The sequence below is a fragment of the Amblyraja radiata genome, chromosome 11 (genome assembly GCF_010909765.2).
Source record: "Amblyraja radiata isolate CabotCenter1 chromosome 11, sAmbRad1.1.pri, whole genome shotgun sequence".
NCBI classification, from domain to species: Eukaryota; Metazoa; Chordata; class Chondrichthyes; order Rajiformes; family Rajidae; genus Amblyraja; species Amblyraja radiata.
In genome coordinates this window covers 275,980-292,215 of record NC_045966.1, presented here as the reverse complement: position 1 = coordinate 292,215, position 16,236 = coordinate 275,980, and the positions used below count along the sequence as shown (strand labels likewise).

Genomic DNA, 16,236 nt, shown 5'->3' with positions numbered 1-16,236 from the left:
TGAAATAGTGGCACATTTGGATAGCAGTAACAGGATCGGTCTGAGTCAGCATGGATTTACGAAGTGGAAATCATGCTTGACTAATCTTCTGGAATTTTTTGAGGATGTAACTTGGAAAATGGACAAGGGAGAGCCAGTGGATGTAGTTCACCTGGACTTTCAGAAAGCATTTGATATGGTCCCACATAGTAGATTAGTGGGTGAAATTAGGGCACATGGTATTGGGGGTAGAGTGGTGACATGGATAGAACATTGGTTGGCAGACAGGAAACAAAGAGTAGGGATTAACGGTGACTAGTGGGGTACCGCAAGGCTCGGTGCTGGGACCGCAGCTATTTCCAATGATTTGGATGATTAGCAAATTAGCTAATTTGTAGCATTAGTAACATTAGCAAATTTGCAGATGACACAAAGCTGGGTGGCAGTGTGAACTATGAGAATGCAAGGTGACTTAGACAGGTTGGGGGAGTGGGCAGATGCATGGCAGATGAAGTTAAATGCGGATAAATATGAGGTAATCCACTTTGGTATAAAAAGCATGAAGGCAGATTACCATCTAAATGGTGTCAAGTTGGGAAAAGGGGAAGTACAAAGGGATCTGGGGTTCCTTGTTCATCAGTATGAAAGTAAGCATGCAGGTACAGCAGGCAGTGAAGAAAGCGGCAGTGAAGGAAGTTGGCCTTCCTAACAAGATGAGTTGAGTATAGGAGCAAAGAGGTCCTTCTGCAGTTGTATAGGGCCCTAGTGAGACCGCACCTTGAGTATTGTGTGCAGTTTTGATCCCCTAATTAGAGGATGGACATTCTTGCTATTGATGGAGTGCAGCGTAGGTTTACAAGGTTAATTGCCGCTGAGGGAATGGAGCGGCTGGGCTTGTACACTCTGGAGTTTAGAAGGATGAGAGGGCTCTTATTGAAACATATGATTGTTAAGGGTTTGGACACTCTAGAGGCAGGAAACATGTTCCCGATGTTGGGGGAGTCCAGATCCAGGGGCCACAGTTTAAGAATAAGGAGTAAGCTATTTAGAACGGAGACGAGGAAGCACTTTTTGTCACAGAGAGTGGTGAGTCTGTGGAATTCTCTGCCTCAGCGGGAGGTGGAGGCCAGTTCTCTGGATACTTTCAAGAGAGAGCTGCATAGGGCTCCTAAAGATAGTGGAGTCAGAGGATATGGGGAGGGCAGGAATGACCTACTCCTGCACCTATTGTCTATTGTCTATTGTGTATGGACAGGTGTTCCATCTCCTGTGGTTGCAGGGGAAATTGTGTGATGTGCTTGCTTAAATCCAAGAGTTATGCTCAAGACAGGGTCTTGTGCTGTAAGCCAAGGTTCAGTGAAAATCCCCAAGTAGTTACACTCAAAGTTTCTGTGTAAGTGACAGATGTTTTTAAGAAGATAAAACTCCCAAGTGTAGCATGCAGCCTTTAGTGACTAATACAGAATGATTCCTAGTTCAGAATTGTAGTTTTCCACTTGTGTGTAGGAATGAACTACAGATGCTGGTTTACATCAGAGATAGACACAAAGTTCTGGAGTAACTCAGCGGGACAGGCAGCATCTCTGGAGAGAAGGATTGAATGAGTTTTCGGGTCGAGACACTTTGTGGGTTTGGTGACCCCCAGTAGACAGCACCATTTAGTTTGTGCAAATTGCGCCATTCGGCCCCACTGATCTGTGCCTCCTATCCAGGAAGATTGTTTAGATAGGAATGTAAGGACAGTCTTAAATTGGTTGACCACACAATTTATAATTTGTGTAAATCAATATCGAATTTGAATGGCTGTGACTCAGGCTAATGCCAGGGATTTGATAATTGACAGGTTTTGTTCCAGGCATTCTTGCATTTTCAAGGCTGGTGCTGTATTGAGTCAATAATTTAAATAGATACAATTGTGGATTTGTGCAGCCTGCAGTACTCTGTGGCCTACTGCTGACATATTTGACGGATACATTTAGTTATAAATCTCATTGAAATGAATATGCAGGTCCGTACATACACAGCTGCTCAGCTGGCACATACGTTTTTTTCCCGAATGACCCATGACCTGGGCATACGCAGTTGAGTATAGGAGACTGGGACTGGGTCATCAAACCAGCCGACAAGGGAGGTGCCGTGGTAGTCTGGCGCGCCGATCTCTACAAAGCTGAGGCCACGCGCCAACTCTCGGACACCTCCTCCTACTTACCCCTGGACCATGACCCCACTGACGAGCACCAGGCCACCATTTCTAGCACCATCACCGACTTCATCAATTCCCACGCCCTACCTGACCAAGCCTCCAAACTCATCGTTCCCCAGCCCCGCACGGCCCGTTTTTACCTTCTCCCCAAAATCCACAAACCCGGCTCTCCCGGCAGACCCATTGTCTCTGCGTGTTCGTGCCCCACCGAACTCATCTCCACATACCTTGACTCCATCCTATCCCCCTTGGTCAAATCCCTCCCCACCTATGTTCTAAACACCTCAGACACTCTCCGCCGCCTCCACGCATTCCACTCTCTGGGCCCTCACCCCCTCATCTTCACCATGGATGTCCGGTCACTCTACACCTCCATCCCCCACCAGGATGGCCTCAGAGCCCTCCGGTTCTTCCTCGACCAGAGGAGCAACCTATACCCAGCCACTGACACTCTCCTCCGCTTAGCGGAGTTGGTCCTCACCCTCAATAACTTTACATTTGACTCCTCCCATTTCCTCCAAACACAAGGCGTAGCTATGGGCACACGCATGGGCCCCAGCTACGCCTGCCTCTTTGTCGGGCACGTTGAACAATCCTTGTTCGAGACGTACCAGGGCCCCATCCCCGACCTCTACCTCCGTTACATTGACGACTGCTTTGGTGCCACCTCCTGCACCCACACACAACTGACTGACTTCATCCACTTCACCACCAACTTCCATCCGGCACTCCAATACACCTGGACGATTTCCGACACTTCCCTACCATTCCTTGACCTCACCATCTCCATCGCAGGGGACAGACTCCTGACCGACATACATTACAAACCCACTGACTCACATGGCTATCTGGACTACACGTCTTCCCACCCTGCCCCCTGTAAAGACTCCATCCCCTACTCCCAATTCCTCCGCCTACGCCGCATCTGTTCCCAGGATGAGACATTTCATACCAGGGCATCGGAAATGTCCTCGTTCTTCAGGGAACGGGGATTCCCCTCCGCCACCATAGATGAGGCTCACACCAGGGTCTCATCCATACCCCGTAACACTGCTCTCTCTCCCCATCCCCGCACACGCAACAAGGGCAGAGTCCCTCTGGTCCTCACCTTTCACCCCACCAGCCGGCAAATACAACACATAATCCTCCGCCATTTCCGCCACCTCCAACGTGACCCCACCACTCGCCACATCTTCCCATCTCCCCCCATGTCTGCCTTCCGCAAAGACCGCTCCCTCCGCAACTCCCTCGTCAATTCTTCCCTTCCCTCCCGCACCACCCCCTCCCCGGGCACTTTCCGTTGCAACCGCAAGAAATGCAACACCTGTCCCTTCCCCTCCCCCCTCGACTCCATTCAAGGTCCCAAGCAGTCGTTCCAGGTGCGACAAAGGTTCACCGGTATCTCCTCCAACCTCATCTACTGCATCCGCTGCTCTAGATGTCAGCTGATTTACATCGGTGAGACCAAGCGTAGGTTGGGCGATCGTTTCGCCGAACACCTCCGCTCAGTCCGCAATAACCTACCTGACCTCCCGGTGGCTCAGCACTTCAACTCCCCCTCCCATTCCCAATCCGACCTCTCTGTCCTGGGTCTCCTCCATTGCCAGAGTGAGCAACAGCGGAAATTGGAGGAACAGCACCTCATATTCCGTCTGGGGACCTTGCGTCCTTATGGCATTAACATTGAATTCTCCCAATTTGGCTAGCCCGTGCTGTCTCCTCCCCTTCCTTAACCCTCTAGCTGTCTCCTCCCACCCTCCCATCCGCCCGCCCTCGGGCTCCTCCTCCTCCTCCCCTTTTCCTTCTTTCTTTCCCCACCCCCCATCAGTCTGAAGAAGGGTTTCGGCCCGAAACGTCGCCTATTTCCTTCGCTCCATAGATGCTGCTGCACCCGCTGAGTTTCCCCAGCAATTTTGTGTACCTTTGAGTATAGGAGCAGGGAGGTTCTACTGCAGTTATACAGGGTCTTGGTGAGACCACACCTGGAGTATTGCGTACAGTTTTGGTCTCCTAATCTGAGGAAATACATTCTTGCCATAGAAGGAGTACAGAGAAGGTTCACCAGACTGATTCCTGGGATGGCAGGACTTTCATATGAAGAAACTTACAAAATTCTTAAGGGGTTGGACAGGCTAGATGCAGGAAGATTTTTCTAAGGGGTTGGACAGGCTAGATGCAGGAAGATTGTTCCCGATGTTGGGGAAGTCCAGAACAAGGGGTCACAGTTTAAGGATATGGGGAAATCTTTTAGGACCGAGATGAGGAAAACATTTTTCACACAGAGAGTGGTGAATCTCTGGAATTCTCTGCCACAGAAGGTGGTTGAGGCCAGTTCATTGGCTATATTTAAGAGGGAGTTAGATGTGGCCCTTGTGGCTAAAGGGATCAGGGGGTATGGAGAGAAGGCAGGTACAGGATACTGAGTTGGATGATCAGCCATGATCATATTGAATGGCGGTGCAGGCTCGAAGGGCCGAATGGCCTACTCCTGTACCTATTTTCTATGTTTCTATGTAATACCGAACTCGCTTTTTATTCATCCATTGTCAAAATGAAATTGCTATCCGTTTTTTGGATTTAATTTGTAGAATACTGGGGAGAGATGGTGCCTCACAGTGCCAGAGACCGGGTTTCGATCCTGACCTCGGGTGCTGACTGTGTGGAGTTTGCACATTCTCCCAATGACTGCATGGATTTTCTCCAGGTGCTCTGGTTTCCTCCCATAGAATTAGAATTAGAATTAGAATTACCTTTATTGTCATTCAGACCTTACGGTCTGAACGAAATTTCGTGCCTGCAGTCATACATACAATAATACAATAATAAACAACAGTAAACACAAATTAACATCCACCACAGTGAGTCCTCCAAGCACCTCCTCACTGTGGTGGAGGCAAAAATCTTAGGGCTGCAGTCTCTTCCCTCCTCTTCTCCCTCTGCGCTGAGGCGATTCCCCACCGGGCGATGGTACAAACAGTCCCGCGGCTCACCGAACCCCGTAAACCCCGCAAATCCCATATCCCAAAGACGTGCAGGTTTGTAGGTTAATTGGCCTCTATAAAATTGCTGCCTAATGTGTCAGGACTGAGATAACATAGATCTAGTGGGAACGAATGATTGAAAGTCAACGTTGACTTTGTGGGCCAAAAGGCCTACTTCTATGCTGAATGTCTAAACTAAACTACATTTTTGAAATATAGGCCATGATACCTGAACAATAGGTACCAGTCTGTCTCTGCCATGCTAAACTGCAATCATCATTTCCCCATTACACAACTCAGGACTGAACCATCAGGCAAATGTACCTCTCAATCCATTTGGTGCTGAAATAAATAATTGAACATATCCTGGACGAGGAACCAGTTAACTTGCCAATAAGTAGGCACTTGCATAAATTACAGGTTGTCAAACATGTAATATATTAATTGCAATTAATGCCAGATTTAACAAAATTGCTGCAGCTCTCACCGCATGATTAAACAATAATAGAATACCAATACTTTTGATGGTTTGATGATGTGGGAAGCTTTAAGGGCCTGTCCCACTAGGCGTCATATCAGTGTTGCCAAAAGATTTTGAACATTTCAAAATCCAGTGGCGACAAATAAAATGTTGATAACTTGAAAAAAACATCGCGCGTCATACGTCATCGTGCCGCATCACGCCGCAAATTGTTCGCTGATCTGATACGTCAGTCAATGATGCCGGCAGTTGCCGAAAAAATCGCCAAGTGGGACAGGCCCTTTACTGACATACATGAACTTTGCCCAAGCATTCAACCCAGCTGCAGACCAGTTAGAGGGCATAGCTTTAAGGCGAGAGGGCAAAGGTTTAAAGGAGATCTGTAGAGCAAGTGTTTTTTTTACGGAGAGAGCGGTGGGTGGTTTGTATGCACTGCCTTTATCCTATCCAAAAGTCTCTTAAATGCCATGATCGTATCTGCATCCATGCCACCTCTGGTTGGGGTGGTGATTGAAGTAGATATGACAGTGGCATTTCATAGGTTTTTGGATAGGAACATGGATATCCTAGAGATTGGAGGGACATGGGACACGTGCTGGCAGAGGAGGTTAGTTTATTTTGGCATCACATTTGAACATAGGACAGAAAGCCAGAACAGGCCCTTCAGACCAGAATGTCTGTGCCCAGAATGATGCCAAGACCAATTCTTATCTGCCTGTACATAATCCTTATTCCTCTTTTCCCTACATATCCATATGCCTAACCAAACGTCTCTTAAATGCCACTATTATATCTACCTCAGCCACCACCCTCGGCAGCACGTTCCAGGTACTTACGACCTTCTGCTTAAACAAAAATTGCCCCGCACATCTCCTTTAAACGTTATCTCTCTCACCTTAAAGCTATGCCCTTTAGTTTTGATTTTTCCATCCTAGGAAAAAGGTCCTCGCTGTCTACCCTATCTATGCCACTTATAATTGTATATACTTCTAGCAGGTCTCCCCTCAACGTCTGGAGTTCCAGAGAAAATGATCCAAGTTGGTCCAATCTTTCCCTTTAGCTAATACCTTCTAATCCAGGCATCATTCTGGTAAACTTCTTTGCAAAATCTCCTCATCCTTTGTGTAATGAGGCAACCAGAAATGTCCTCAATAATCCAAATATGGCCTAACGAAAGTCCTATAATGCTGCATCATACTTCTTGACTCTTGTACTCAATGCTCCAACCCATGAAAGCAGGCATACCATGTGCCTTTTTTACCACTCTATATACTTGTGTTGGCACTTTCAAGGAGTTATGGACTTGGACCCCAAGATCCCTCTCTACCTCCCTTTGTGGAATTAATTGCGGCAGATGGCTGTGGAATTTTGTCATTTTGTATTTTAAAGTTACAGATTGACAGATTCTTCATTAGTACAGGTATCAGGGGTTAAGGAGAGAAAGATAGATCAGCGATGATTGAATGGTGGAGTAGACTTGATGGACCGAATGGCCTAATTCTACTCCTAGAATTTATGAACCAATGTACATGAATGTTGTTTAGGGTCATGCTATTAACTCCATATTTTCCCCTTAATTATGATCTCCTGAATTCCAACACCTGACACTTGCTTAGATTAAACTCTATCTGCCATTTCTCCACCCATTTCTGCCGCTGACCCATATCCTGTTGTATACTTTGACAACCTTCCCCTTAGTCCACAACCCCAGCGTTCTTGGTGTTGTCGGCAAGCTTACTAAGCAACTTATCTACGTTTACATCCAAGTCATCAATATCTATCGCAAACAACAGAGGTCCCAGCACAGATCCCTGCCAAACTCCACTGGTCACAGACCTGTTCTGAATATTGTCCTTCCACCACGACTCTCTGTCATCTGTCAGTAAGCCAGTCCTGCATCTATACAACCAAGGCATGGTTAATACGAAGATAGACACAAAATGCTGGAGTAACTCAGCAGGATAGGCAGCATCTCTGGAGCGAAGGAATGGGTGATGTTTCAGTGCGAGACCGTTTTTCAGACTGACCCGAAACGTCACCTATTCCTTCTCTCCAGAGAAGCTGCCTGACCCGCTGAGTTACTCAAGCATTTTGTGTCTATCTTCGGTTTAAACCAGCAACTGCAGTTCCTTCCTACACAAGTCATAGTTAATTCTGTGAAACCAAATCTTCTGGACGTGAGGCTCACCGGTTTATAATTGCACGGATATTCTGGGCCGAGGGGCCTAATCCTGTGCTGCACTGTTCTACAAATAGAAGATAGACACAATATGCTAGAGTAACTCAGCAGGACAGGCAGCATCTCTGGAGAATAAATTACATTTTGGCTCGAGACCCTTCTTCAGACTGAGAGCCGGGGAGAGGGAAACTAGAGGTATGAAAAGGTGCAAAGAACAAATGAATGAAAGGTTTGAAAAGAACAAATCAAAGCCTGCACCGAAGATCAGGGAAAGGTGGAGCCCACAATGGTCCATTGTTGGCTGTGGAAAGGTTGATAATGAGGGGATACAAACAGTGAAACCAAGCGAGATGACAGTGAAACTAATAGGACGACTCGGGTGGAAGAGAGATGGAGAGAGAGGAAATGTTAGGGTTACTTGAAATTAGAGAAATCAAATGAATACTGCTGAGTTGTAAGTTGCCCCAGTGAAATATGAGGTGCTGTTCCTCCAATTTGTTATTACGTGTCATAAGGTCATAAGTGATAGGAACAGAATTAGGCCATTCGGCCCATCAAGTCTGCTCTGCCATTCAATCATCGCTGATCATGGCTGAGGTACAGTGAAAAGCTTTTGTAGCGTGCTACCCAGTCGGCAGAAAGACAGTATGTGAGTACAGTCGAGCCATTTGCAGTATATAAATGTGTTTAAGAAGGAACTGCAGATGCTGGAAAATCGAAGGTACACAAAAATGCTGGAGAAACTCAGCGGGTGCAGCACCATCTATGGAGCGGAGAAGATAGGCAACGTTTCGGGCATTTGTGTGTACCTGCAGTACATAGATGCATGATAAGGGAATAACGTTTAGTGCAAGGGTGGTAAAGAAAGCTTTTGGTATGCTAGCCTTTATAAATCAGAGCATTGAGTATAGAAGCTGGGATGTAATGTTAAAATTGTACAAGGCATTGGTGAGACCAAATCTGGAGTATGGTGTACAATTTTGGTCGCCCAATTATAGGAAGGATGTCAACAAAATAGAGAGAGTACAGAGGAGATTTACTAGAATGTTGCCTGGGTTTCAACAACTAAGTTACAGAGATAGGTTGAATAAGTTAGGTCTTTATTCTCTGGAGCGCAGAAGGTTAAGGGGGGACTTGATAGAGGTCGTTAAAATGATGAGAGGGATAGACAGAGTTGACCTGATCAAGCTTTTCCCTTTGAGAATAGGGAAGATTCAAACAAGAGGACATAACTTCAGAATTAAGGGACAGAAGTTTAGGGGTAACATGAGGGGGAACTTCTTTACTCAGAGAGTGGTAGCGGTGTGGAATGAGCTTCCAGTGGAAGTGGTGGCGGCAGGTTCGTTGGTATCATTTAAAAATAAATTGGATAGGCATATGGATGAGAAGGGAATGGAGGGTTATGGTATGAGTGCAGGCAGGTGGGACTAAGGGAAAAAAGTTGTTCGGCACGGACTTGTAGGGCCGAGATGGCCTGTTTCCGTGCTGTAATTGTTATATGGTTATATGGTTATAAGGTGAAGCCAGCAAAGTACGATCAAGGATAGTCCGAGTGGATTTTAAAAAATAAATGATTTTTATTCTCAGATGCTATTATCACAGTTTAAATTTGTAGGGAGGGTGTGGATGATCAGAGCAGGAGGCAGATGCTGACAGGGTCTACCTGCTACCATGGTCACCACTTTTCTCCATTTCATTTCCCTTCTGCTTATTCCCTGCCAATGAAAGCCGAACTCACTGGGCAGCCATTGTCACTGATGCCGAAGATCTGAAATAAAGACAGAAAATGTTGCAGATACCAGCAGGTGAGGCAGCATCTGTGGAAAAGAAACAAAAGCTAATGTTGTGGTTTGCAGATCAAAAGAACACAAAGTGCTGAAGTAACTCAGTGGTCAGGCTGAATCTCTGGATAGGTGACTTTTCGGGTCGGGACCCTTCTTCAGACTGATTGTGGGGATGTGCGGGGGGTGGGGGGAGGGGAAGAAAGCTGGGAGAGAGGAGATGCAGAACACACTGTGGCAGATAGTAGGTAGACACAGGCAAGAGGGGTATATTACCTGCAATGCTTAGTCCTGCCTCTCCTCTCTTCCAGCTTTCGTTCAACACACCCACCCTCCAAAATCAGACTGAATTGGGTCCCAACCCAAAACGTCACCTATCCATGTTCTCCCGAGATGCTGCCTGCCCTGCTGAGTTACTCTAGCACTTTGTGTCATTTTGTGTAAACCTGCATCTGCATTTCCTTGTTTCTACTCTATAGTTTGGATCCTCTGTCCCTTTTTCAGTCTGAACCATTGCTCGTTTCTCTGCTCGTGAATGCTGTCTGATCTGCTCTACGTTTCCCATTGTGTCAGATATGTACTGAGTGCATCGTGAGAAGTGTAAGGCTAATTGAGAGTTGGAGATGACAAGGAGACAGGCTGCTCCTTCAGCTGTTAATGACACATTCAACACTCACGGAACAGTGCAGGAGGATAAGTTTTATGCTGGGACTTCGGGAACCTGTGGGACAAATGTCCTTGAGTCATTCAGCACTGAACCACAGATGGATCTTTCAGAAGAGTGCAATTAACATGCAATATATATATAACACGTTAATTTGTATGCTTCAATAACACTTGTTAGCATTGATTAATTGAGAGTCCTATTATAAACGTTGCCTCTTACGGCTGAAGCTTCAGATCAGGTACCAAGCACTGCTATGTAATTGTGAGCTGGAAAACATAGCATTAGTGTTATGCACTGGTATGCTTGAGGAATCGGGTCACCTTGGGTTACACACGTACATTTCAGTCGCCCTTATATGAACAAAATTTAAAAATATATAATTTAATTCTATATGAAGCTGGCATCAGCTACCGTGATCTTTATTCTCCTTTTTCTATTGCATTAATGGTCCAATAATGCATTTTTCATAAGAATTTTTAACCCAGAATCTTTACATCATAAGCATGATTGTTTTATATATAATTCCGCCAAATGTTTCAAATTGGTCTGTATTGTCCATTTGCATTGTTTCATAAACACAAATGTTGACTCCATTACATGATATTTCAGTTGTGAACAAAACAGAGTCATGTCGTTATACATTGTGGAAACTGGCCCTTCGGCCCAACATGCCCACACCGACCAACGTGTCCCACCTACACTAGCCCCACCTGCCTGCGTTTGGCCCATATCCCTCTAAACCTGTCCTCTCCATGTACCTGTCCACATATTTCTTAAACGTTGGAATAGTACCTGTCCCAACTACCTCCTCCAGCAGCTCGTTCCATACACTCACCACTCTATGTATGAAAAAGTTATTCCTCAGATGTCTATTAAATCTTTCTCCCCTTACCTTAAACCTATGTCCTCTGGTTCTCGATTCTCCTACTCTGGGCCAGAAACTCTATGCGTCTACACGATCAATTCCTCACATGATTTTGTACAGCTTATCCTCCTCCACTCTAAGGAATAGAGTTGCAGCCAACTCAACCTTCCCCTATAGCTCAGGCACACGCGTCCTGGCAACATCCTCATAAAAAGACATGCTTTACATTCTTGACGTAGACTTTGCCATTTGACTAAAATTGTGAATCAACATTGATATAAAATGCAGTTTCCATTAAAAAATGCTGGGGAAATGATGCTTGTGGTCTTCAGAAAGCATGTGGCAGGAATCTGCTGGTATAACTCTGCTGCTTTGCACTGAGCCAAGTTCACAATTACTTCAGATCACAGCCAGTTTTGCCAAATCAATGCATTTCTTTTTCCAAGCAAAACCTTATTCCAATACTCTCAGTTGTCATGTTGTGGTAAAATAATGAGTGCATTATCACTTTCCAGGTTTAGTATGTGTTAGCTGCATTCGGAGATCAGCCAACTGTAGCAGGTTGCATTAAAATCCAGGTCAATACTTGAAGCGTTGGAAATACTGATTCATATACTGCTATTCCCTCAGCCGTTCAGTCTCATTAGTGTGGATCAACGCTGCAGTCAGATCAATATAAGACAGGTGTCAACTTAACTCCCTTTTTTACACACAACTTACTATGCTGCAATCTACTTTTTTTTAGAAGACATTTGTGGTTAAGGTATAATGGGAACAGTTCCATTTGTTTGGTCACAATATTAGCTGAGGTCCAATTGCTCATGTTAATGAGGTGGGAGTGAAGTTATAGGCAAGAAGTCTAGCGATGGGAATATTTTCTGTAGCCCTTGCTGACTGTCATAGATGGGTCACTGTGTGAATAGTGTAAGATCCACAGGAGATCCTTCTTCCCTGTGGCTATCAAACTGTACAACTCCTCCCCCTTCTGTAGTGGGGTAGACTGACTCCCCTCTCCATCCCCCACGTCCCCAATCTTCGCACATCCCCAATCCTTTCCACTTGTCACTATTTCATGTTTCATGTATATTGTGTTTTATGGACTGTTGGCAGATCAATTTGGGATATATAAAGTTCTATCGTATCATTATCATATTATATCGTATGATGGTACTTGCATGTAGATTTTGACAGTGTACAGGTGGATTTTTATATTACATAGAATGTTTTAAAATGTACTTCATTGACTATAAGTTTCTCGACCAGTCTATTCCCACCTCAGATGCTGCCTGACCCATTGAGTTCCTCCAGTACTTGGTGTGTTGCTCATTCTTCCTTATAGTGTTGAATTCTATTCAATGACAATGATGGCATCAATGAGTTAATCAGCCAGAGGTTATTGAACTGACCTTGTGTGGTATCACAAGCAGGAGAGCATCTGTTCCTTTACAATTCTGTATTTCTATGTAATCCAGGGATTTACTGCATCGTGTCATACAGCGTGGAAACAGGCCATTCTGCCCAACTTGCCCACGCTGACCAACATGCCTCTAAACTAGTCCCACATGCCTGCTTTTGGCCCTCTAAACCTACCTATCCATGTACCTGTCTAAATGCCTCATTGAGATAGTGCCTGCCTCAACTACCTCCTCTGGCACTTTGTTCCATACACCCACCACCCTTTGTGTAAAAAAAGTCATCCCTCAGGTCCTCCTCACCTTAACCCTATGTCTACTGATTCACGATTCCCTTACACTGGGCAAAAGACTACCTTTACCCGATCTATTCCTCTCATGATTTGGGACACCTCTGTAAGATCACCCCTCATAATCCTACTCTCCAGGGAATAAAGTCCTAGCTCTCTCAACCTCCCCCTAGAGCTCAGTCCCACGAGTCCTGTGTACTGTTGAAACTTCTGTAGATACTGTCCACAGGAAAATTAGATGAACATGCAGAAAAATGAAATAAACAAAAAACAAAATATAAACATCTCAATTCTGGGCCTCTGCTAATCATCAGACAAAAGTAGCTCAGGACATGAGAACAAAGAGTCAATGAAGAAATAAGGCAGCACAGTGGTGCAGCAGGTAGAGCTGCTGCCTCACAGAGCCAGAGATTTGGGTTCGACCCTAACGTCGGTTGCTGTCTGTGTGGAGTTTGCACGCTCTCCCTGTGACCACAGGGGTTTCCTCTAGTTGCTCCAGACATATCCCACATCCCAAAGAAGGTGTGGGTTTGTAGGTTAATTGGCCTCTGTAAAAGAAATTGCCCTTAATGTGTAGGGAGAGGATGAGAAAGTGGGCTAAATAGTGTGACGATGATTGATGGTCGGGGTCACAGGGCCTGTTTCCATGCTCGAAACTCTAAACTAAACTAATGGGAATTGATGAGGTCACTTGATGAGGTCACGGGGGTCACAAGGGGCCCAGTGATGAGGTCAGGGGATAGTTGATGTGACAGTTACGTCCCTGCACCAGCCCACAGTCACCTGGACGAACCATCAGTGAAGATGTGGAATGAAAATGTATTGCTTTTCATTCTGGGCATGCTGTTTCTAATAGGCGGCTTGCCCAACTTCCTAAACCAGGACGACTGGGCTAACTGCTCGGGCAAAGCCCCCTGCTCCCTGGCGTTCCTATCGAACAATCCGCTCAGCCTGCGTTGCCCGAGTGCCACAGAAGTACCAGCAGGCTCTGTGTACTGGCAGTACCAGGACCTCAGCCAGCCTCAAGCCCAACCCAGCACCTTCATCACATCCGGGCACTTGACGGTGTACCAAGGGCCGATGGGCGATCTGGGAAGCCGAGCCGATCTACATCGAGGCTCCTTGATCATGGACACGGCGAAGACCTCAGACACGGGCCTGTACCTGTGTAAGTCGGCTAATTCCACCCTAGCCGCCTACCAGGTGGATGTGCAGGACTCGTCTCTGGTTTACGTGTCCCACCAAGGGCTGGGGGAGAGCATTCTGACAAACCAGACCCTGAGGGTGAACGTGGGCTCTTCCCAGCACATGGTCAAGCTCTACACCCGCTGGGGACCATGGCAGGAATGTAACCGGTGTAACGTAATAGGGGAGCAGAAGGTGATGGGCTTCTGTTACGCCAAACTTAACTACATCGGCAAGGACGAGGACGAGGACGAGGCACTGGAGGTGAATGGCATCACCTTGCCCTGCGGGCTAATGGAGCTATTCATTGGGCAGTCCTTGCCCCGGCGCGGCGCTGAGCTCCACTACCAATGGTGCCGCCAGCCGTGCAAGAAGGAGCAACAACCATTGGAGATCGCAGCCAATCTTCTGTTGCTGGAGATTGGCGAATGGTGGCGGTGGTGGTGTGGTCGGGAGCCTGTGTTCGACTGGATGGAGCCGCGTACAACTCTTGTGCAGTCGACGTACCACGGCATCCGTGACAACGCCCGGATGACATGCCCGGGGGCGTCGGTGTACACGCCCGTTCTATGGCAGCGCGACTCCACCTTTATCACCCAAGGTGGCAGCAGTGACGGGAGACACCGGCTGGTCGACGCCATGGGCGGCATGTATGAAATCAAAAGTGTGATGCCCTCCGACCGTGGCATCTACCGCTGCTGGGTGCATGGGCGTAGGGTTGCCTCCTTCCACATCGAGACGCCCGAGAAGCCAGTGGTGCACCGCCCCGTCAACCGGCGACTGCTCAGACGCGTAACAACCATCGTCGGCACGATCGCCATGGTCTTTATAATCAGCGCCGTGGTTGAAATATTACACACCTAGATCTTCGACTTCAACTGCCTCCTCAAGACCACATAAAGACCACGAGACATAGGGGCAGAATTAGGCCCATTTCCGCCATTCTATCGCGGCTGATTCATTTTTCCTTCTCAACCAAATTCTTCTGCCCTCTCCCCGGAATCTTTTATCATTAATAATCATTATCCATATCCCAAGGACTTGGCCTCTCATGCCCCAGGCCATGGATGACACAGCTGGGCTGCAGCAGCAGGGGCAAATGTGCAACTGGGCTGCGTTGGCTCCAGTGGAGCTGCAGTGTGAATAACATTGGTGCACGTGGGCTGCTTTAGGGGAAACACTCTGCTGCGTGATAGAGTGCCGACTGCATTGCTGCTGTGCCAGTGACCATGCTGCATTGGAGCACATTGGGAGCAATGCCACCACCTCCAGCGAGACTGGGACATGTATTGGAAGAATGGCACCCTAGGGAACTGAAAGAACTGCAGTGGCTGGTAAGATCGAAGGTAGACACAAAATGCAGCATCTTTGGAGAGGGGTCGAGACCCTTCTGATGTCAGGGGAGCGGATAGGTCATAAGGTCATAAGTACTCGGAGCAGAATTAGGCCATTCGGCCCATCAAGTCTACTCCACCATTCAATCATGGCTGATCTATCTCTCCCTCCTAACCTCATTCTCCTGCCTTCTCCCCATAACCCCTGATACCCACACTAATCAAGAATCGATCTATCTCTGCCTTAAAAATATCCACTGACTTGGTCTCCACAACCCTCTGTGGCAAAGAATTCCACAGATTCACCACCCTCTGACTAAAGAAATTTCTCCTCATCTCCTTCCTAAAAGAACGTCCGAGGCTGTGGGTAGGACAAAGAAGAGAGTGGAACTAGTGGCAGAACTGAGAAGGTGTGTGGGGTGAGGGGTGAAATGAAGAGAGAGAGAGCAAGGGCTATCTGAAGTTAGAGAAGTCAATGTTCATACTGCTGGAGTGTAAACTACCCAAGTGAAACACAATGCATTCAGAAAATATTCAGACCCCTTCACTTTTTCCACATTTTGTTACGTTACAGCCCTAGTCATTTCTTTTTTTACATCCATCTACACAGGTATTTAGAAATTTTTGCAAAGAAATAACTGAAATATCACATTTACATAAGTATTCAGACCTTTCAGATTGTCAGATTGAATGGGGAGTGTCGATGCACAGCTATTTTCAGGTCCCTCCAGAGATGTTCGATCGGGTTCAAGTACGGGTTCTGGCTGGGCCACTCAAGGACATTCACAGACTTGTCATGGCCACTCCTACGTTGTCTTGGCTTTGTGCTGTTGGAAGGTGAACCTCCTCTCCAGTCTGAGGTCCAGAATGCTCTGGAGC

At 46.7% G+C, this 16,236-nt stretch overlaps 1 protein-coding gene across 1 annotated transcript; it reads left to right on the top strand.

Annotated features, from left to right (window-relative positions):
- The first annotated feature begins 13,642 nt into the window (after positions 1–13,642).
- LOC116978753 (protein FAM187B-like) lies at positions 13,643–14,887 on the top strand. Its single transcript, XM_033030057.1, has one exon. It carries the CDS (start codon positions 13,643–13,645, stop codon positions 14,885–14,887), a length of 1,245 nt encoding a protein of 414 aa, XP_032885948.1.
- The last annotated feature ends 1,349 nt before the right edge of the window (positions 14,888–16,236 follow it).

Excerpts from the sequence above, each read along its gene's own strand:
- LOC116978753 (XM_033030057.1), top strand. The coding sequence starts at position 13,643 with ATGTGGAATGAAAATGTATTGCTTTTCATTCTGGGCATGCTGTTTCTA.